We start from the raw sequence: 23,210 nt of genomic DNA, 5'->3' as shown, positions 1-23,210 counted from the left end.
CGATTCTGCCCATCACTAGTGCCCATCGCTTGCCAGTGCATGTTTTATACTATTACCTGCATCTTTTTACATTTTTATCTATGGTCTGTCATCTACCGTGAGCGGTTTATTTATTATTTATTCAGCATTTTTTACGCCAAGAAGTCGATAAATAGGAGTGGTTAATTTATGATAAACAGTCTTCATTCCTGAGCGATTCACAATTTTGACATAGGCACTTCTAGCATTAAGTCCCTGATATCAAAATAATAATAATATCTATTTGAATTCTGAAAATGTCGGTTTGGAGCGAGGTCCGTAAAAGACCTAGAAAATGTATTTAACAAGGGTAGCACATCGAGCGGTTGTTGAGTGGTATGATGGTGGTATGTGAATGGGTTATTGGCAGAAAGTCGTGACGTAGCTACAAGTCCATTTTCCACTGAGATATATGAATTTACTGCAACACAAGTGGAGTCAAGCGACTGTGAATGCATTTGCAGTGATTTATTTATAATACGTTGCTAATTATTATATTAAAACCAATGTTCAGAATAAAAGGTAAAAATCCCAAGAATATTTGCAGTGTTACTGGCGTATCGATGATGTAGAATCGAGGTTATTAGAGCCTTGAATATAATTACCTTTAAAGACATTCAAATTGTAAGTCTCATTTAGCAAACTATCATGACAAGGATGGCAGGGAAGGTGAAAGAATAATTGTATTCATACAAAGAGTCACACATGCTGGTAGATACTCTCAACATCGTGAAAACCTAAGTGTTGCTTGAAATGTCTAGGAATAGCCAGGTACTTTCCCATTTCCTTCCTCTTCCCCATACAGAAATAGCCCAAACTCTTTTCATAACGGATAAACGGAACAATATAATATCTAAATAGTATACAACAAAGTCGCTATTCGCATCCGTCTGTGGGCTTAGTTCTTCTAAATTACGCAACGGATCTTGATAGGGTTTTCACTTAACATTTAGAGAATTCCTTCTGAAAGGTTTATATATACATATAATACAGTCATATTATATTTATAGAAAGTAGAGAAAAGTCTCCAAGCAACGCCGGGTAAACGTCAGCTAGTATAAAATAAAGTCACTATCTGCTTCTGTCTGTTTGGGCGCTTAGTTCTTCTGAACTACACAACAGATTGTGTTAGGGTTTTCACCATCATTTAGAAAATTGCATATTATATTTATAAAAAGTAGAGAAAAGTCAATGTTTATCATAGAATTCACAACCTCAAAACTTTACACCGAATCATTCACAACCTCAAGCAATGCCGGGTACACATCACATAATTATACCGAAGTAAACTAAATTTCAACATGGTTAAATGTAAAAGTATTTTTTTTAACGTCAACTCCATGCAGGAGGCCCCAAGGAAAATTAATTCCTCAGGGATTAATGCCTGTCATCTTTAGGAATGCTGTGTGGAGGGTCTTTCTGAGAAGATAGGTCTTTGTTGTTTTCGCACAAACAGGTCTCCAACTCGTCTTGGAAGGAGTTTTATAAATAATTGGTTCTTTAATATTAATCAGGGATTTATTAACCTGAAGGATCCGACCAACTACAATTGTAGTTGAAGGAAAATTCTCCTACAAGCCGACCCACTACAATAGCAGTTTCGAGAATTCGTCATGTTCATCTCCAAATATTGAGTTAATTTACCGGTAAATTTTCGAAGTAAAAGCTTCATACTCTAAAACTGAATGTTTTCTATCATACCATTTAAAGAGGAACTCCTTTTTACTTACAGTGATTTTTTAATTAATTTTTTTGTATCCATGTATCCCTTCACAATTCATCAAACTTTTTGTCACTCGCATACAGTCTCGTAACGCGCGTCGATGTATGCGTGAAGTCCCGTTGCCGCGAGTGTGTTTACATTACAGACTGAGTTATTGCTACTTGCGGTGAACATAATTGTTTATTAGAATTTTTTATCTTTATAGCTAATAATAAACTGTTTGAGAAATGTGGAATCCTTTGTCCAATATAAGATAATCTTGTTAATATTTACATTAGTGAAGTGATTACTCTAGATTTACCATTTTATTTAGGAACATTTATTCTTCGGGTGTCTTCAAAAATATTCCGTTGCGGTGCATATACTTCCATGGTCCATTTTTTTATTATCTCCAATAATTTCACATAAATAGTTTGGGTTTTTAATTCTTAAAAATGAATAACGAAGACATCGAAAACTTTGTGTTAGATTGTGATTCGGACTTTTCCATGAGTGACGATGAAGACTATATTCCAGAAGATTTGGAGAGTTTAGATGAATCATCAGAAAACGGAGATAATGAAATTGACATTTCTGGTTTGGACGAACAATCCTCCCCTGATATAAATTTTATGAATTTCTCGCCAATATGGGAAAATTGAATTAATTTCCAACCTGAAGAACACAATTTTAATCAACAATCTGGTTTAAGAGATTGTGAACTCAATCAGGAGAGTAGTGAAGTTGAATTTTTTGAACTTTTCCTAAATAAAACTGTCGTGGGTTGCATTACAACCGAAACCAACAGATATTTTGATACTGTAAAATCACAAAAAGTATTTGCTCCAAATTCGAGTTTACATAAATGAAAAAATGTTGATACAGAGGAAATGTATGTGTTCATTGCCCTGACTATGCTAATGGCAAGAAGCAAGAAGGGAAAAATCCGTCAATATTGGACACTAGACAAGCTCATTTCATCGCCTATATTTGGAGAAACCATGTCAAGAGATCGGGATTTATCCATTTTGCTTAAAATTTGCTTAAAATTAAAAATTCATGCTTATGCTCCATATCATACTGTACAGAAGTTATAATAATTTAAGTGTCCGCAGCGCTTAATACTCTTATGGTTACCCTATCTAATATGAACACGATGTCTTGTAAGTGTATGTGTAGCCGGGGGGAAAAAAGCGACTGCGTAGTAAGAAATCAATAATTGTAATCAATGTGTTAATAAAACGGCAGATAAATTTTCATAAGATGACTGACAAAGGTACATTATTTATGTGTGAAGAAAAAATTCTTCGATATTATAATGAATAAATAAACAATGAGTGATTATATTTGGAGTGGCTGCATTTTGAAGGTAAATTTGCTTTTACATTTAACATAACACAAAATCAGAGACTAAAAACCTAATTTTCGATATACGTATACAATAAAACAACCTTTAAGAATGCCATAAAATAAAATTTATAACTTAAAACCTGTTTGGTGCAGCTGTATAAATTTTTAAACAGTGACACAAAATTTCAGAAAATCATGCCGGTCCAGGCAACCAATTCATTGAGATCCTTCCCGGTTCCTAAGGGTTAATACTTCGCGTATTATAATGGTGACTCGATAGTCAACCTAACTAGAAGCTTGCTAATTGGAATTTGGGCCAGTGAGATTCTCTGAGAGCCTTCGCACAGTCCATGGCGACAACTGGCCACTGGCTCCATCTTGCTGACTTCCCCGCAAGCTCTATGCACTGCCATCTGTGCATGCATCTTCTACAAAGCTTCCTAACAGTCTTGAAGAGGCCCATTTTGGAGGAAGGAAAACAAAAATGTTTCTACAGCTGAACTGTTGAACCAATAACAAGTCGATGAAACGACCCATTCTCATGAAAAAATAATGTTAACCAAGTATAATTGTTTGGCGTGTTTCCTGACTGTGCACCGGTGCCAACGGAATAAATGAAATCAGTTCCTCGGAGCATCTTTCGTTGTAATACCGGTAGAACAAGGACAGCATTCCCACCTGATGCTGTGCTCTAAAAAATGCGATCTGTTTGCCAAGACAGGGAATCTATCAAACGGAACGCCCGTTTCTGTACTGAGTCAAAGGTTTTATTCAGGTATTTTGGAGCTCCAGACCAGAGGTGGCTGTCAAATTCAACAGGGATTAAAATTATTTTGGTGATGGATTCAAAGTATGCAGTGGAATGTAAAATCTATATAAGTGCGTGAAAACATATACCAAAAATAATATTAATTAATAGCTGACGTGCTCGTGAATGAATGGTTTGGAGCAAAGTTTAGTGGTTGTGAATTATTGTGTACCTGAAAACTGGGTGTAGTTTTAAGGTGGAAAACATAATATTATTCTCAAGAGTTGAAAAAAGTTTTTTTTTTTATGTATTTGTTTCACTTGATCGCGCCATGTCTTCCTCGGAAAACCTCCACGTCTTCTACCATTCGCTTCCACGTCATACATTCTCCTTACACCCTGTTCTTCATTCACTACAGACTTTTCTACTTTTCACTACTGTACACCATGTAGTTACTGTTCAAAACATTTCATCGAGTCATGTGTACAAACATAATTGTGAGGAAATTAACTTAGATTAATCAAAAAATAATATTATATACCTAGTGAAAAGTGAAAGAGATCATTCCTTTCGGATTCCAACTGGACTTCGAGCTACGTCACAAGCGTGCAAGCGGCCCACTGCGTTTTTTTCCGAAAAGTGCCTTCATTAGCGAACCTTGTTAAATAGATTTTCTACTAACCTTGGGTTTAGAGTGTTCAATCCGTGACTGATTACCGATGGCAAAGTTTTTAAAGCACTTTCACTTGAGTTTATGGAAAATGAAGAGTAGATAGAAAATAAAGAACATTAAATCAGACATATGGGGAGCTTGTCGAGTTCCTTAAAGAAATAATTGCATAAATAAACCTCTCACAATAATTGAATTTCCATCTGCGAACTATGATTTAGTAACCAAAAATACAAGGTTAGAGGGGAGCATTCTGTAAAGAATTAACGAAAGTGACGGATACCTGTGGTTGCAGCTACAAATTCACATCACCACCACGTTCCAGTCAAACACTGAGCCACAGGCCCATTGCACTATCTTCCATGTTTTCCCTTATTCTTCTAACAGTAGCCCAGTCCCATCATCCTTCTGGCGCGCACACCCGCGGTGTTTGGACAGCTCTTCAAGAATATAAAAGCATAGCAATCTCCCTGCTATTCGTTAGTTAAACCTTGATTCGCTAAATAGAGCAAGCATTGTCCATTTGATAGATTCCCTATCTTAACAGTCAGGTAGGAATACTGTCCTTTTTCTACTGATATTACAATGGAAGATTCTCCGAGGAACTAGCGTCATTGATCCCTCGGGAAATAAGCCAAACGCGCGCCTAATATTTGTCACATGAGAACAGGACTTCTAACACTCGTTCTTGAGTTCAACAGCTTGGCTGTGGAACGATTTGCGCTTACAGCCTCTTCAAGACCCATGTTCATCCCTTCCTCTCCTCAAAAAGGCCTTCCACAAAACAATGCAGTCAAATGTGAAAACTCGACGCTCTGCGACCGCCAGAAGTATTTGAAGGTACGCAATCGCCAGGAGTTTAAAAGAGTTCATCAGAGTTGCAGTTGAAATGTCTCCTGATTTCACAAATACCAACATCCAAGGTATCTTCATCAAAGCGGAACAGATTAATAAATTTATTATTTTTCTTCATCCTCTTTACATTTTCTACAGCTACATGTGTCTTCCAAGGTAAAGTGAAAAGGCTAAGAAAATAAAATGCATCTTTTCAACATAACTGTTTTTATTATTTTGAAAAGTAATAACTAACATAAATAATTAAAAATAGATTTGTCTTAAATACATAGATAAAAATAAAACAAGAAGTGTATTGCAAAAAGTATTTACAGGTTGAAACGTCTTTTCAAGTTCTTAGATACGTACGTACGGACCATTCGTGAAACCAAAGAATGTAACTTTACACTATAGAGATTTTTATGGATTTCTTATTTAGACATTATTTTACCGAATATGACGTGTAGCAGAAAACTGAACTAAAATAACACCTATCACCCTCTCATATTTGAATCAGACTCTGGAAAATAATGGCACAAAATATTTCTTTAACCGTATTACATTTGTTTTACAACTAAGAAATTGTCCAGAATTTCAGTTTGGTTCGTCCATTTTAAAATCTCAACATTAGATCTACCGAACATCTATGATAATCAATGTGATTTTTGATGCTGCAAGCGATAGTAGATGCCCCGCATGTCCATGAGTTCGTGGTGCGTGCCTGATTCGGCCACAACTCCCTCGTTGAATACGCAGATCAGATCTGCGTCCTTGATGGTGCTCAGACGATGGGCGATCGTGATGCAGGTACGGCCCAACTTGGCCTTGTCTAATGCTTCTTGAACAACCTAGAAAGATAAAAAGAATATAAAAATAATTATTCTAATAACTCCACAACACAGGTGAACTCCTAGCGTGGAGGACAATATACTATACCATTGTTTAACAAATATATTAAAGCATAAAAAAAAAAAAAAAAAAAAAAAAAAAAAAAAAAAAAAAAAAAAAAAAAAAAAAAAAAAAAAAAATATACACTTAAAACCATAATGCCTGCTCTACACTTTCTGGAGACATTAGGGGAGACTTTTCGAGACGATTGAGTCAAAATACCACTTCTTTACTCTCGTACATATTGGAGTCCATAGATAATAGATACAAAGGAGATGGGAAAACAAAAAGAATTGCCAAAATTGTTTTCCCATTCTACTGCAAATTGCATGTATGCATAGTGATTCCCTTCCTTTGTTTCTATCTACTCACTAGAGGCATAACCTTTATTGGCTCCGCCGCTCTTATAGTCTGTGCAGTTTGTCGTAGCTCGGCGACATTCTGCACGCTTATGCGTCTCATCTTTTGTCTCTATTATATATGGCATAGTTGGTACTTGGATTATTATCGGTTATAAAGTGACTGCATTTGCCTTTTAACAATTCCCGCTCCACAGTGATATTATTCATATTATATGTGAATTCTTAAATAAACTGCACATTCATTCATCAAAGGGTACAGCTTAATTTTTTCTCTTGTTAACGATTTTACACAATATCTTTGCCAGGGGAGATTTGTTTTCTTTTAATTCTACGAGACAATGTATTTTTGGAGCTTAGTTAAGTTTTGAGTGAGCGAAAACAGCAATCTTTGGAGTAACATTATAATATCTATCATGAAATATATAATATCTAATATACCTTTTCACTCTCTGTATCCAGAGCTGATGTTGCTTCGTCCAAAAGCAAAACTCTTGGATTTCTGAGAAGAGCTCTTGCGATGGCTACTCTCTGCTTCTGGCCACCAGATAGTTGAGCTCCCTTGTTTCCTAGGCGAGTGTTGTAGCCCTGTGGGAAATAACACAACATTCAAAATGACATTCTAAATTATCCAATGATCAAGTAAAAAGTCGGATGTACAATAATCACAAAATGGAATGATTTTTCCTTGAGCTTAGCTTAGCTTAAATGACTTTGACTCAGTAGGACTATCCTGCTTCCGTAGCACGACTAATAGATGACAATATATGTATAATTTAATTGGATGGTATTCTTGGTGGAAAAGAAGAAACATAGGTCGTCCACAGATAAGATGGCCAGAATCTGGCGACGTGCCAGCTTTAGATGGGCGAGAGCCGCCATGAATTGACAAAACTAGAGACATTCATTTGAAGGAGGCGCTCACGAAAAATAAGAATAAATCACTTTAAAAATAGTGTCTGTTCAAAATTACGCTATTATTTTATTATTTCTTCTTTTTCAGATGGTGGAAGTCAAAGTGAAATGTTGAGGTTAGGTGTTTTAGTGAAAGTTCATGGATCGCACATGCAATATCTGCGCACGGGGATAGCCACCGATGGATCACATAATATTATGAGACAGTCGTGTAGATTAGGTTAACCTTTAAAATACTAGCAATTACAACGCATTCAACGTAAATGTTTTAGTGAAGCTTCATGGAACTATTCGACGTCGATAGCCGCCGATGTATCACGTATGCGATAGGGACATAGATCAGGTTTAGAACTGACTTCAATTTTCTTGTATATATTTTTTCTTACCAGGGGTAATGAGGAAATAAAGTTGTGAATGTTGGCTTGCTTCGCTGCGTCGATGATATCTTGCTCTGTGGGAACTCTGCTGTTGTCCCCATATGCGATATTCTCTCCGATGGTTCGGTCGAAGAGTATCGGCTCTTGAGACACTATTCCCAAATTACTTCTCAGGTTGGCCATGAGGAGTTGGTTCACCGGTGCTTTGTCCAATTCCTAGATTGACATAAGTACATTATTATAAAGTTTTACTAAAGAACCAGTTTTACCAATGTCCGGTCGTTGACAACTCTGTTGTTATCTTTCTTTCTGTTACTTGCGTTGTTTATGAGAAAGAGGGAGGTTACAATGGAGCTATCCTTGGCCTCCCTCCAGCTTCAACACGTTTTCTTAAAAACATTTTTCTTATTGAACAATAACTGTCAAAATTATACGCACTATCTTATATTTTGACAGTTAACCTCTTGAAAGCTGAGATTTTTGGCCGACAGATTGTTGAAAACCGGGGCGTTTGCTCTAATCGCCGCGCCATGCGCCAGGTGAAAGTTTTTGGTAATTACTGACATTATAAATTGTACCGATTTACCAGATATTTTAGATTCAGATTGTTTTCTATTTATTTTACATTCGTCGGTGCATACATAATATGAACAATGTAAGCTTTAGTACATTCTGAGATAATCGATAAAAACTGTTTAAAAAAATAACGAAACGGAAAACGAAAGTTCTATTTATGAACAAAGTAGGAAATATACATTTTATTCAGTAAAATAAAATGTTATTTGCAAATATTAATTATTTTGTATCAGAAAATCACATTTTAATGCGATTTTGCTCACATGGTTCATATTCTGTGCACGGTTTTCGTCACATTGTTCATTTTCAATAGCAGCTGTCAAAATATTTCATTCAAGTCTTGTGTTTAAAGTAGAGATTTAAAATGGGAGACTATTATCACAAAATATATTATGTGAATGTAGTGGTGTGCAAAGGATATGACATTTTGTTTTATTATTTATATCAATTTTTGTATAATATTTTGGAAAAGTATAAATTATGTGAATGAAACTTTTTATTTTAAGATTCCCAAGTTTTAACGACACACATCTTTGTCATCACAACACCCATATTTACACAGAAGAAAATCCATCTCTAAAATATCTTAAAGATAACTAACTAACTAACCATCACGCCGTTTCTCCGCAGGGGTAGGCAGAGAGGACGGACCGCCAAACAACTCGGTCTTGGCACACATTCCTTGTCTCGTTCACATTAATACAACGTCTCATACATGCTCTTCTATTATTCTGACTCTTGACATGGTCCGACTCAAGTATCTGATTCACTTGGTCGTGCCATGTCTTTCTTGGGCGTCCTCGCCTTTTCTACCATTCACATTCTTAGAGCTCTGCTAATTAAAACTAGTAACCTCCTGACAAGTTCAGTGAGTGGACCATTGCTCTCATTTTTCACACTAGTTTTAGTAAGTTTATTCTTTAAGAATAAATTTAATAACTCGATAATATTAATAGCATAAAATCATACTTCAATGAAATACATAATAGTAAAATAAACACAATATTATATTTTTTAATGATGTTTTTATTGGAATATAATTACTAAAAAAGAGGAAACATAATTCACACTTAAATTATTTGTTTTTTCTCCCACAATTCTACACATAAGTTAGAGAATCATAAAATGGGTGATGATCCTTATCTATTACCAGTTTTAACTCTTGCAAATGCCTGAATTTAGAATCTGATAAAGCAAGGGGTTTGGTGTATAGAGGCAATGGGGGAACATAGCCAGTCTTGCGGCGTTGGAGCAATTCCAGCCAATCCTTCGACTGGTCTAATTTATAGAGGATATCCCCCGACGATAAGTATTTAAGAGCCCTCAAATCTGTGACAACGGGATCCCCTACTTTCTTTCCCGGTCTCAAAGATGTTAGGTTTGTATTCAATGATTCGTAATTTAAAAAAAAGTCGAAGTGGACATTTTTTTATATTGTATGGCTGTTTGGGTCGAGCCATTTGCATGCGAGATAAATAATCACTTGGAGAATATATTGGTGGCTTGAAGTAATGCTCCAGCACCGAATGGACATTGTCGGCTTCCATCATAGTATGGCCCTTCTCCAGAAAAATTTGATCTATTGTGACTGACGACCTTTTAGAGTAATCACTCAATGCACTTGCCAGTATTCTGTTCCGATTTTGGTAATTGCAACCATCGGAAATAAGGATGACATTCTTATACTGTAGGGGTAAGCTCTCCAGGTAGTTGATTATACAACTTGTGAATTCATTCGCGGTCACACCTCCATCTGCTTCATGCCACGTGTAGAGAGTGACATCTGCATTGTTTAGGACGTATAATGTGAAGTTGTGGAGTTGAAGTTTCTGCTTGTAGTATACAGCAGACGCTAGTAATTTGGGACATAACAGTACACTCTGCAAGTCCATAGTGACAACTAATGTAGTCTCACTGGCAGATTCTTTTGCTGCATTCTTAGCAATTTTCGCTTGATCCTTGCGTATAATATGCTGCTCATAAACTTCTCCTCCAATAGTACCGCATTTAAAACCCACACAAATATCACATTGATCTTTGCGTGGGTGGTGAATGGAAACCTTTTCAGCTTTTAAAACGTCACTGAATAAGTTTCTGTTGACTTTTGGCACATTATTTTCAGTGCACCAAATACTGAAGACTGAAAGCATGTGTTGCTTCGATAAAAAGAACAATTCCACATATCGTCTATTTGTTTGTGATCTGCAGTAGTGACTCGGAACAACTGGCAGAAGATTAAGCCATTTTTTAATACTATCCACTGCTTTAGTATGCTTGGCAACTTTTTTACTTACAGTGTTAGGGGATACGTTATCCTCGTCATTGACAACTTGATTATGATAGCTCCACCTCCTGAAAGTGCTTTTTGTAATGCTCAACGTATTCATAAACATTTTGTGACACACCTTATATTTATCCCCGTCCTTGGTAAACAGATATACATCACGTCCTTGTGTCTTTTTCGTGCAATCTGCGCTTTCACGACGACGCTGTCTTATAGCACGTACTGCTACAAAGCCCAGGAAATAAGCTCTCTTCTCCGACCAAGTTTTCAATTTCCAAAAACTGTTGAATGTGTGCAGGCGATCCTCTTCCGTTATTTTATGACAATAAAAAGAATTTTTAAGTGCAAATTTGGGTTGTTCGTGTTCACATCTTATTCCCATAGACTTTGCTGACTTCAATTGGCTTTGCTCATATTTCCCGCAATGCTTTTTATATCCGACATACTCTTTGCCCAAGACTCTACATCTCTTATTTTTTTTAATCTTCTGAACAAGTGAATCAGAATCTAATGGTAAAGAAACATTGGTATTATCATTTTCTGGGATCCACTCTCCAGTTAATTCACACAGACTTTTGTCTCCAGAGATAACATCGTTCCGTGTGGAGCCAATGTTATTCGACAGGTTTGGAATAAATTCTCCAGTCACAGGACATAACATCATGTTGTCATACATTTGATTGACTGGTTCAAGATCTTCAACATCCATTTGATTGACTGGTTCAAGATCTCCAACATCCATAACCTCTGATACAGAACTACGTATCGTACTTAAACGTACAATCTCCCTCGTGCGGTTTCGGTACATTCTGGAACAAAATCAAAATTAAATACATAATTCAACATCTTTCCTGCTACAGTACTAGTACAGTAATAAAAATATGAACTCACATAAAAATTTTTGAACTTGTCAGCAAACAACAGTGATTTCTCTACACGTTTCTCTTATTATAGTCAAAGATATATTTATCTGTAAAAGAAGATACACAGATTGAAATATACATTACATAGTACGCACAAATATGACAACAATATAGTAAAATATAGTTAAAAGACAGACAAATACTTACAGATGCCAGTCAGATGATAATGACATGTAATGCTTAGAATAATCATGTATTTCTCTTATTTTTGAGTTAAATTTTAGTATTAAACTTTCCCTGAAACATAAAAACAAAATAACTTTAATATTTTTCCACATTGTGTCAAAATTCGAAGTTTATCACAACACTGGACTCAAATTATTGACGCTTCAAAGGGCAGCCATTTTTCATAAATCCTCGGATGACATTTTGTTACTGTTTTTAGGAAAATACGTGAAATTTATAAAATAAAACATAATAACTTACCGCTACTTTATAAACCAAATGGCCACGAACCGTCAAACAATAATATTATGTCGGATTTATTTATTTATTCACTTCAAAAACAGCTAGAGCGTGTACAAGGTAGAAAATATGCGGGAACAACTTGACAACTGTCAGTGTAATCATAGATGTAGAATATGAACAATGTGACCATAGATGCGGAAAAAAGCGCACATTTAATATGAACCATGTAAAATAAGTTCACATGGTTCTTATTGAGATGCAAAATTTTGACTGCCTGCACATGATTCGTTTTCTATCTCCATAAATATTGGTTATTAGGACATGGTTCATATTGTAGAAGGTGGAGAAAAAAAAACTAAAAAAAACTGTATATTTAGTTCATTTTCGTCAAAAACGTTACATTGTTCATATTATGTATGCACCGACGATATATCATATTTACTTTGAAATTCAAAGTTTTAGAGAAGTGATTATGTCATGTTACAAAAAAAAAGAATAAGAGATAATAAAACATTTTTGAAGTTTTACGAATTTTTTTTACAATGTTTCCTGTAAATAAGTAGGTACCTACAGCAATGGCGGCGAGCACTGATATTGGTGACAGGTATTATTTATTTAGACAAATGAGAATATTTGAAATGTATTTTTATTCCTTTGCCAATGGAACAAAATTTATTTGAGTACTGTACGAACATACTTTAAGGCTCAAAATCCCTTGAGAACTTAACCGGTCCGAATTTGTCCCATTTGGACGTTGGCATTACAAGTTACAAGGACTAAATATGAATATTTATAAATTCCATAGCAAATGATGTAGTGTGCTGAAAATAGTTTCATCGACCCACAATCTGCGCAAATTTCATGAAGCCAGAGCTCATCATTCAGGTATTTTTGTTGCTTCATACAATGAGGTTTCTGCTTAACAATAATTTAATATAAAAATTTCATTTCACTTTCATTCCAATTTTTAAATAAAAATCGCACAGTATTCAATTACTTATCTAACCCACTATTTTTATATTGATTACTTGTTCAAGCATAAATTATTACCTTCTATGGTTAGGTTAGGTTGTGAGTACACTTTAAAAAATAAATGAATGGTGCTTACCACTTGCCCCTCGGTAGGATCGTAGAACCTCTCCAGCAGTTGAATGCAGGTGGATTTACCGCAACCGCTGGCTCCCACCAGTGCCACTGTTTTTCCTGCAGAAGCCGTCAATCCCATCCCTTTCAACACCTGGATATGCTGCCTGGTCGGGTATGAAAACTTTACGTCCACAAACTTTACCTCTCCGTCAGCTCTCTGCAAAGGATATAAAACATTGTTTAGCGAACATGAAGAACAAAACAAATACATATTATCTATGTAGTTGCTGGGAATATTTGAATTTTTCCTCCTCCCATCATTAAAAGATGTTTTTGTAGCTGTATTCAACCTAATTGTTATTTTTACAAGAGTCCCAAACGTTTGGAGCCAGTGAGACTATGGCATCCCCAATTGGGGTATGTTGTGAGACTAAAGGTAGTGGTGAGGGGAAGGGGAAGGTGGAGACATACTTGGCTATTCAGATCTGGTCACACAAGTCAAAAAAACATATTTTGACTATATTCTCCACAGCTCTTGATAGAAATTAAATTGCTAAGAAAATTTTCAATGCTAGAGCTCACCTTTCAAGTAGTTTTGCTGCTTCAGATTGTCATTTATAATTAGACCTCATGGAGATGATTTCAATTTGAAATATTCTGGCTTCCTGAACGTTATACTCAGCAATGTATGAGGCAACAACTAGAGAAGAAGTCAATGCAATAATATGTCCACTTACGAAATTGTCGTAGTTGTTTTCAACGGGATCCTTGATTTTGGGAACTCTGTTCAGAAGGTAGATGATGCGGGTAGCCGCTGTCATGCCCTTCTGGAGATTGGGTGCAAAAGCCAGGGCATTGGCAATCGACATGGTGCTCATGATGAGAACCTGGGACACCCTGGAAGATGAAGAAGAAATTTTTGTGAAATAATTGCAAAATATTACTTGTTGAAAAAAGACGAACACTACAATTCACACAATGTGGAGCGATAAATACACTATAAATCAGTGGAAGATCGATGAAAGACATAGTAGAATAAAATACGACACCTCATACCTTTGAAATCTACAGTGACGGAAACAAAGATAGTTCTGGACTACTACCTTCAGGGTGAAGTTTGCTCTGATGATAGCTCTAGATAAGGTTCGATAGGAAATGACACCAGAAGATGATGTAATAAACATTTTTTTAACCTCTACCGAACCGATGATTTGTATTTTTGTGTAGCACCATTTTTATGACAAATAATCAATAATAAAGGGCGATGTGTAAGGTGTTAGGTATGATCAGCGCCTTGGCAATTCGGTGTCCGGAGCGGATTGCACCAACTGCGCCCGCATAGGTCCGGCCCTGAATGCGAAAGGGGGTCACTGTCACCCCCATAAAATCGCGAAGCTACCTTGACTCAAAAATATTCCTTTTGCCCTTTCCAGTAATACTTAGATGTTAGTTACTATTGTAATCGGACATTCCCCATCTTCGGTCAGCAGTCAATCATTAAATAATGCAAAATGGAAAAAGACATAGTATGAAATAGAGATAGATGTTCTACGTTTTGCCGGAGACCTCCTAGGAGTGCTTCCTTTTAAAAGAACTCGAACTCTAGGAGTGGGTCTGGGTTCCAAGTTCTTGGGTACGTTCTGTATGATGCAGGTTCTGGACCCGAACAGGTCCCCGACCCGGACTAAGGACCCGCACCAGTGTGCATCCAGACCGACGTGTCACCACTCACCGAGAACGGGACGACACTGCCGAGCGCTGGGTACATACGAAGAGACATTCGGGTCAGAGTCCGAGTTCACGGGAGTGGTTGGTTTGAAAAAGGAGTAAGAGTGGGATTCCCTTCCCGCAAAGGACTCGGGTTTATTCCGGCACACCTAGTATGAAAGCGAGCGTAAAACTGACATAGTACGAAAGCGAGCGTAACACTGACATAGTTTATTATATTATTGTAGCCCTTTCCAGTAAAATGCATCTTTTATGACCTCTCTTTTATGACTCACGGCTTGTTTACGGCGAGGTAATTATTTTTAAAGTAGTAATTTCGTCAAAATTTAATAGATATTATTTTAAATCTTATTTATATATTATCTTAGTAACAGGATAATTTTTTTAAATGCAGACTAATCGAATACTTTTTCTAGGATTTCTAAACCAAAGAGTATGTCATATAAAACACAACTAAGATATCGCACAAAACTGTCATTTGGGGTAGGTTAATGGAATGGGAGTGTTAATGTATTTTGAACTTACTTGAGGATTTTAGTAAATTCAACGCCTTCGTATTCTATCAGGTATCCTCCATAGTACATGGACGCTGCAAAGGCGTAAAACATGATACTGTTGGCAATGCCGTAAATGAGGCCTCGGTAGTGAGTATTGCGCTTGGCCTTGACCATAGCCGGTATCAGTTCGGCCGTGAACTCTCCCAGGAACTGCTTTTCTCGTCCCAATGACGCCACGGTTCTTATGCTGCTTATTACGTCAACTGCAAGCTGTAAAAATATTGTTGAATCAATAAATTGTACATATAATCAACACACTACTAACAAAATTATTTTACACATATAAGAAAGATTAGTAGATGACTGAACTAATGAATTGTATAGTTTCAAAGGCGGCAATCTGATTTTATGTCATTTTTTCAGCAGGCTAAAAAAAACCTTTCAGTTGGAAATAGTGCAACATATACCTCGGTTGTGTACGTCAGTTGCATACGGTAATATATAGGCGAATGAACGAAGAGCTGTAGAGCAACACTGAATGCATGAACCTGTAGTCCTATGTGTGTACAGTCATAACATGAACATTATACAGAGCATGCTATTATGTACTGAGGTAAATCTTCCTTATTGGGACTTATCTAGCAATTTATACAAAGATCGGTATGCTATGATAAAATGTCAGCTTGAAGTGTGATTAAATATTAATAAAAACGACTTGATAGAAGACAAATGTAAATTAAAATAAAATAAAAGACAACAACAAATTTAATTTGTAGGACGAACTGCAGTTTTTGGTTAGGAATTCTAGTACAGATATTTAGGACGGGTTGTTTCGGAGTATTTGAACAATTCATCAAATTTCAACGTTCATTTCTGGGATCTGTGAAAGTCCAATTCAAGTTCTGTTATTATATCATTATAGGCTGGTTGCTTGACAAAACTGAAATAAAAACAGAACTTGAAAAAATCTTTCACAGAACTTAAAAACGAACGTTGAAATTTGATGAATTGTTCAAATACTCCGAAACAACCCGTCCTTAGAGTTTGAAATGCCAAATTCAATACCCATTTTTTTCAAAAACTTCCAATTGCCGCCTTTGAAATTATACTACTCCCATCTAGTTAAGTCGTTCATCATTGCATTAGAAAAATTTTCCACTTTTAATGACTTATAATGTACTACTTTTTAAAATATTTATTCATAACCTGGAAATGTTTGTCTTTCATTTTTTTGAATAGATAAAAAGATGATATCGTTAATACCTCCATTTCCGTGAAAGTTATATTTGCGCGCCTTTCCAGCAGTGACAAAAAGACCGACTTTAAAAACGTTGATATTAAAATAATGGCTATATCAATTTTATTAACATATTTTTAACCATGAAGTGGAACTGCACAATTCCCAATTTGCAGAATAGTGTGAGGCTTTTCGGATACAGTAAAATCTAACTTTGGTCAGCTATTGATCTTGACTAACCAAAGAACTTTTTCACCATGGAAAGTGTTAACGGCTTTCGAATAATACAAATAGGGTCTTATTTAATCTTTTGCACGCGGCCGTATCAACTGTTGTTACGGCAAAAAGTCTATACTCACACGCGGCCGTATCAACAGTTGATACGGAAACTTTGACGGCCGATATTCCAGCGCTCTTTCGTCATAAATGTATTTCTTGCTCGCTTGGACATTCGTAGAACTATCACGATGCTGACATCTACAAGTATTTCTCAAAAATAAAATTGTATTTCATAAAAAAAGATCCATAATCAAGTGCGCCTCTTCGCGCCTTTGAGTGCTTTAGTTCACAATTTTGTCAACGGATGGCGTTAGTACTAGTATGTTATCTGCGCTTGCGCGCGCCGAGTTGATCTGTGGAATCTGCGCCGATAACATTCTGTGTTCTGCTGTAATATTGAATTATTACGAAAAATTCAAATTAATTTGTTCACTTCAGAAATCAATTTTTTATTTGATTTCTTGTGTTTCGTCTAGCAAATTCAATTTTACTGTATCCACGAGTGACCATATTGTGCCGATTGCGCGTATTTTTTAACATTTTACTGTGTTACAAAACTGCGTTATTGACTTTACTATATACTTTATTAATTTAAATATATTTTGTTATATATATGTATTAGTTATATATTACTAAAGTGCGTGTTATTTTCGTGTTTTATATACTATTTCAAAATTTATTAGGAAACGTTCACAAGTTTTTAGTTTTTTAATTCATTTGATTTTTCGGATAAAAAATGGCCCATAGTTTGGAAGATGATGAAATTGAAAATATATTGAACGTTTTGGATTCTGATTATGAAATGTCCGAAGATGAATTTGAACCTTCGGAACATTCAGATACAGAAACTCAAGCGAATGAGTCTGTAAGTGAAGAAGTGCTACACTCCTGGGTGTCTGGACCTCATATTCCAATAGTACACGAATTTGATGATTTTCAATCCGGCGTTTCTGTACAATTTAACGAAAATTCAACAGAAAGTGATTTTTTTGAACATTTTTTAAATCGCTCGATTATGAATGAAATTGTTCGAGAAACAAACGACTACCATACTTTTCTTCTCATTTCAAAGGAATTTGGTGCGAAGTCACGAATTCATAAGTGGAAGGACACAAGTATTGAAGAAATGTATCTATTTTTTGCAATAACCATGCTTATGACAAGAAACGAACATTTGACTATTGAAGAGTATTGGAGTACAAATATATTTCTAAGTTCCCCTATTTTTGGCCAGCTCATGAGTAGAGACCGATATCAATTGTTGTTGCAAAATTTACATTTCTGTGACTCAAATTCGCTTCCTATAGATTGTCTTTATAAAATAAGGTTAATTTTAAATCACACCCGAACACTATTTAAGGAGTCTGTGATACCTTATGAAGACCTATGTATAGATGAAAGTATCATTGTTTTCAAGGGTAGGCTAATTTTTAAGCAATATATTCCATCAAAACGACATCGCTTTGGAATCAAAATGTTTGTTTTGTGTGATGTGAAAACTGGATACATTCTAGATTTCATAATTTACTGCGGAGAAGGCACGGAAATTACAGATGAACAAAACTTGGGAATAACCGGCGCTGTTGTTACTACACTCCTAACTGATTATTTTGGCAAAGGGCACAATTTATGGTGTGACAATAAAATTGGTACTCAAGTCCAAATTTATTCAATTTTTTGCATTCGAAAAAAACAAATGCCTGTGGGACGGTAAAAAAGAACCGGAAGGAAATGCCAAAATTTATTAAACTGAAAAAAGGCGAATTTGAGTCAAAAAGCCGCGGTCCCCTTTTAGCATTAAAATGGTGTGATCAAAGGGATGTACATATGCTAACTACCTTGCACGATAACTCATTTAAGGAAACCAGTAAAATAAATCACCAAACTAAACAACCCATTCGCAAGCCTGCCTGTGTCATTGATTACAATAAATCTATGGGAGCTGTTGACAAAAGCGACATGATGCTGAGCAGTTTATCCTGTATGAGGAAGACCATAAAATGGTATAAAAAAGTATTTTTTCACATACTTGACCTATATTTATTGAATTCATTTATTTTGTACACCCAAGTGACAGGTATAAAAAAATCTCTAGCAGATTTTCAATTGGCGGTTATTATGCAACTAGTTGAGAAATATAAACCAGAGATTTCTCAAATACCAGAGCCTAATACATCAGCCCACCTCAACCCGTTTCGGGTTTTGCCTAAATATGCCGCTAAACATATGGCCGAATTGATTCCATCAACTGGCAAAATAAAAAAACCGCGTAGACGATGTCGTGTATGCCGATTGAAAAATAAAAAAATGCAGTTAACGAGATACGTATGTAAAGAATGTGGTGTGTCTTTATGTATCGAACCCTGTTTTAAAGTTTACCATAGTTCCAAAAAAATGTGACAGACAGAGATTCCTCTAAAGTGCTTAAAAAACAATATTTATTAAGTGATATAAAATTTATGTGTTATTTTTAAGTGTTGAGTTTAGAAAAGAGTTTGAGAAAAAGTTTTCAGAACTAAAAATGATAAGTGATCATGGTGTCCCACTTATGTCTATCAACGCAGTGGCCTAAGTACACACACGGCGAGTGAATGGCGGGACCACATTCAAAAGATACGGTACGTCTTTGTATGAAATTTTATGTTTTTGTTTTTATAAACATCTAAGAGTGTTGAAACACGAGGATTTGTTTTCATATTGTGGAGAATAATCTGTTCTGTCTATATAGTCCAATAAATAATGCCAGAATGCTATAATTTGACATTTAATTGCGTGCATAGGTATTTGAAAATATGTACCGCGTACGGGTATAGATAAAACGGAGCAAATTAACGCGTTCAAAAGGTTAAACAGAATTATAGGTTGAATTGCAACAACACTTAGAGAATATTGAGTAATTAAAGAAACAGGAAGAAGAAAAGAGGAGGGAAGGAAACAAGTACATGATCTTAAATTGTTAAGATTTGTCTTACTTTGGTACTCTTCTCCATAGCTTTAGAGGAGCCAAAGCTCTCTGAAATGGCCACAGTGCGGTGCATGTAGGTGGCTCCGAGGGTGAACGGCGTGAAACAGAGGACCACCAGACCAAGCTTCCACTGGTAGTAGATGGCCAGGACAACGGAGATGAGCAAGGTGGCGATGGACTGCACGATGGTTCCGATACGTTGACCTGTCGCCTGGTAATAATTAAATTAGACATTAAAGAGGGCAATAATTATAAGTTTTTTTTAAGATTATCGGAGTGCTAATCGAAAAGCATAATAAACAAATAATTGAAGGCTTTATAAAATAGGAAATATTTTATTAATAAAATATTGTAGTAAAGCAAAAATTATATACCTACGCTTTATCATAACCACATTTCTGCCCCTTTCTCACAAACATGTAAAAGAAACAGAGGTTACAGCGGAGCTCTCAGAGGAAGGACCATGCTTGATTTACTGTCACAATTGCTTATTAACAACTTTACCTTTTCATTTCCATCTCCTTCAAAACAGGACACTATCTATATAAAAATATAGTGGGAGTTTTGCTGTACATAGTAATATTATTGTAATTTAAGAATTAGAGCGATGAAAATATTGATTTGAAATAACTTACGCCTTGCACGGCACTGGCCTCTCCTGAGAGTCGAGCGCAGAGGGCGCCGGTTGCATTAGCTTTGTCATCAAACCATCCCATCTCCTGCTTCAACATGGCCGCAAACGTCATCGCACGCAGTCGCAAGGTCATCCGCTCACCAGCTATTCCGTACAAGAAGATCTGTCGGGAATTAACAATTAATTACAATCAGTCGATGATGGTGAGATTTGTTTGCAGTGCAAAATGAATTGAATATATTTAAGGGCGTTGGACATCTGAGTATTGTCTCTTTGATTGTTATCTTTGAGGTTTAGAGAACACAGAGTCTCCATCGTCTCTTCTGCAGCAATAATTTAAATCCGCGAATCACATATCATTATAACTATATAGAAAAATAATTTTGATTTTTTTATAGGAAAATAAAGAATAATTATTCATATGTTCTAGACCAATTAAGTTCCATTATGTTTAATTATTGATTTAGTAATTGTACCTACACAATCCATATATCTATATAAATAAATGTGGAAATGTTCGTTTGTTCAAAATCTTAAATCTTCGAAAGTTTTTCATTGATTGCTTTTTGACACAAATTGAATTTGAATACGCATGTGTTTTTGTATACCTTTATTATGTAAATGTCACCTGTGACAAATCTGTACTTGCTTTTTTTCAAAAACAGCGCCATCTGTTGGACATAAAAGCAAGACGCGCTATTGTTTCTCTATCTGCACAGACAGACTGAGCCATAGCTAGTATATTTATAAAAAAAATAAACATTACAAGGAAATAGATAATATCATAAAACAAGTAACAAAATACAGTTTTTGCATGATAACTATTCAAAACATTAAAATAAACTATGGATAGTGTAAGTATAATTTTCAAACACTAAAATAATTTTATGTTATCAGTTTAGTGAACTGCATTTTATATGATTTTCAGTTTCAATTCAAATGCATTTTATATGATTTCCAGTTTCAATTGAAATGTCTATGTAATTATTAAGGCTACATAGCGTTAATATGCAATTTATTAACGATATATCATTTCACATAATTAACTAAATAAATTTTTTACCGAAAGGAAGGTCACGATTCCCGTTACAACCCCAGCTACCACGAACATGATGCAGTAAAAGTCTGTTTTTCTCCGTACTTCGTCATCGTTGGGGTCTGATATAGACTAGAAAAAAAAGAAAAACATTGTTTATTATCGTAATACAGACTTCAGACAAATACAAGTAGGTTAATAATTCCAAAATAGGCATTTGGTGGTTATCCTATAGCTAGACCACAAGCAAAAGAAGTTGCTCAACGCATGTATCGTATCATAAAAATGGCGTGATTTATTAGAAGTTCATTCAAAAAAAAAATCTAGAATGGTCTTTTGTTTTTGCTCAAACTAAAGTGGCTTTTATTAATGTGGAATTTGAAAAAGAGTAAATTAAGTTAACTTTATGGTTATACTTACGCCGATAATGTTACCAAAGAGAATTCCGAATACCGGCATGGGGGCACCCATGACGACGGAGCAGCTGATGGCCGCAGCCAGAATCTTCCACTCGGGAAGGTTGAGCCTGAGGATGGTGGATATCGGCACCGGGGGCATATCTAACAGGGCGTCTTCTTCTGATTCCCCCTGTAATATCAAACACAAATTATTATTCATAATTGTTAATCTTTTAACGCTGAGACAGGCACGTGTTTATCTTGAACTCGATTCCACTTCTTCTATGGTGTGGGGGAAGGTTGAGTGGTCCTGTATGGTGTCCTGAAACTGGTGCCAGTATTGCACTCTTATGCACACCAGCATAGCTTTTTATGGGGGAAATGGCGAATTTATAGCGACTTAAATACATTTTTATATGTCCAAAATTAAACACTTCATTTGCACAAAATTATTATGCATACCAAGGAAGAACCTTTGTCAATCAACTCCCTGAGGAAATCAGAATCATAAACGACAAAAGCCAAGCTTTGAGCATTTTGAAAAAATATTTTAAAGATAAATTATCAAAAAAATGAAAAGTAAATATTCTACTTAAGAAGCAATTTCTTCTCCAATTATAGTATACATATTAATAATAAAATAAAAATAATAATTGTCTTCATCCCAGAAACTAATAACATCATATTTTTATTTATATATTATAGCTACTAGTAGTACATTTTACTTACAATATTTTTTTCCCTACTTCTCTTGATTCTATACGTATATCTATAATAACATAATGTACACTCCTCTTCCAACCACAAGCGAATGCTTCTCTAAAAGAGTAGTATTAAAGATTGTCATTGTAAATTGTAAACGTTATTACTTACATGTACTTTTTCCTTTAATAAATAAAAACAAAAAAAATCTTTAACCCTTTCCCTGCGGGAGACGCACGCCTGCGACGCACTGTACATGCCCTGTACGCGGGTGGCACATCTGTGCGACGCAAAGTTTCTTCGGCGTTATGGGTATGAAACATGCTTGAGCACGGTAAAACTTATACTCCTAAAAAATCTCACATCTTTACACTACTGACATCTTACGATATTTATCCATAATACGTATCCTTATCATCGATACAAAGATTTGAGGGGATCTCCAAATCAGAGCGAAAAATGAATCAGTTTGAATTCTTCCCGCGTCTTTACACACGTTATTGCGCAGGCGCATTTTATAAGATTCTCAAACAGAGACGCTCGCCGTGTAGATTACATTGTTTTATCGAATTATTGTTTGTGAACTATTTTAATTA

The 23,210-nt window shown here is 35.6% G+C and overlaps 1 protein-coding gene and 1 long non-coding RNA gene across 5 annotated transcripts in view; both read right to left on the bottom strand.

The window, feature by feature from the left end:
- Nucleotides 1-5,971: 5,971 nt before the first annotated feature.
- The window catches only part of LOC149420525 (ATP-dependent translocase ABCB1-like), a 44,032-nt gene continuing 26,793 nt past the window's right edge, over nucleotides 5,972-23,210 (bottom strand). For all 3 annotated transcript variants that reach the window (XM_089636759.1, XM_089636760.1, XM_089636761.1), the window contains 10 exons: nucleotides 21,935-22,102; nucleotides 21,542-21,646; nucleotides 20,480-20,641; nucleotides 19,852-20,055; nucleotides 15,392-15,633; nucleotides 13,876-14,035; nucleotides 13,161-13,355; nucleotides 7,871-8,077; nucleotides 7,011-7,157; nucleotides 5,972-6,170 (listed from right to left, as the gene is read on the bottom strand). In XM_089636759.1, coding sequence (XP_089492885.1) covers nucleotides 5,976-6,170; nucleotides 7,011-7,157; nucleotides 7,871-8,077; nucleotides 13,161-13,355; nucleotides 13,876-14,035; nucleotides 15,392-15,633; nucleotides 19,852-20,055; nucleotides 20,480-20,641; nucleotides 21,542-21,646; nucleotides 21,935-22,102 — 1,785 coding nt within the window. In that variant the 3' untranslated portion in view covers nucleotides 5,972-5,975. The remainder of the gene's footprint in view (nucleotides 6,171-7,010; nucleotides 7,158-7,870; nucleotides 8,078-13,160; nucleotides 13,356-13,875; nucleotides 14,036-15,391; nucleotides 15,634-19,851; nucleotides 20,056-20,479; nucleotides 20,642-21,541; nucleotides 21,647-21,934; nucleotides 22,103-23,210) is intronic.
- Nucleotides 9,443-12,469, bottom strand: LOC149420526 (uncharacterized). Of its 2 annotated transcripts, XR_016302731.1 has the most exons (3): nucleotides 11,792-12,469; nucleotides 11,613-11,691; nucleotides 9,443-11,530 (listed from the first exon to the last, which is right to left on the bottom strand). It is a non-coding gene; the product is annotated as an uncharacterized LOC149420526 (long non-coding RNA). The 2 variants fall into 2 exon arrangements; XR_016302730.1 differs by having other exon boundaries at nucleotides 9,443-11,691.

The sequence above is a fragment of the Hesperophylax consimilis genome, chromosome 10, assembly GCF_061612785.1.
Source record: "Hesperophylax consimilis isolate HC1 chromosome 10, BYU_Hcon_1.0, whole genome shotgun sequence".
Lineage (NCBI taxonomy): Eukaryota > Metazoa > Arthropoda > Insecta > Trichoptera > Limnephilidae > Hesperophylax > Hesperophylax consimilis.
Note: the sequence above shows the minus strand (reverse complement) of the source record. Positions and strands in the feature narration are given on the sequence as shown.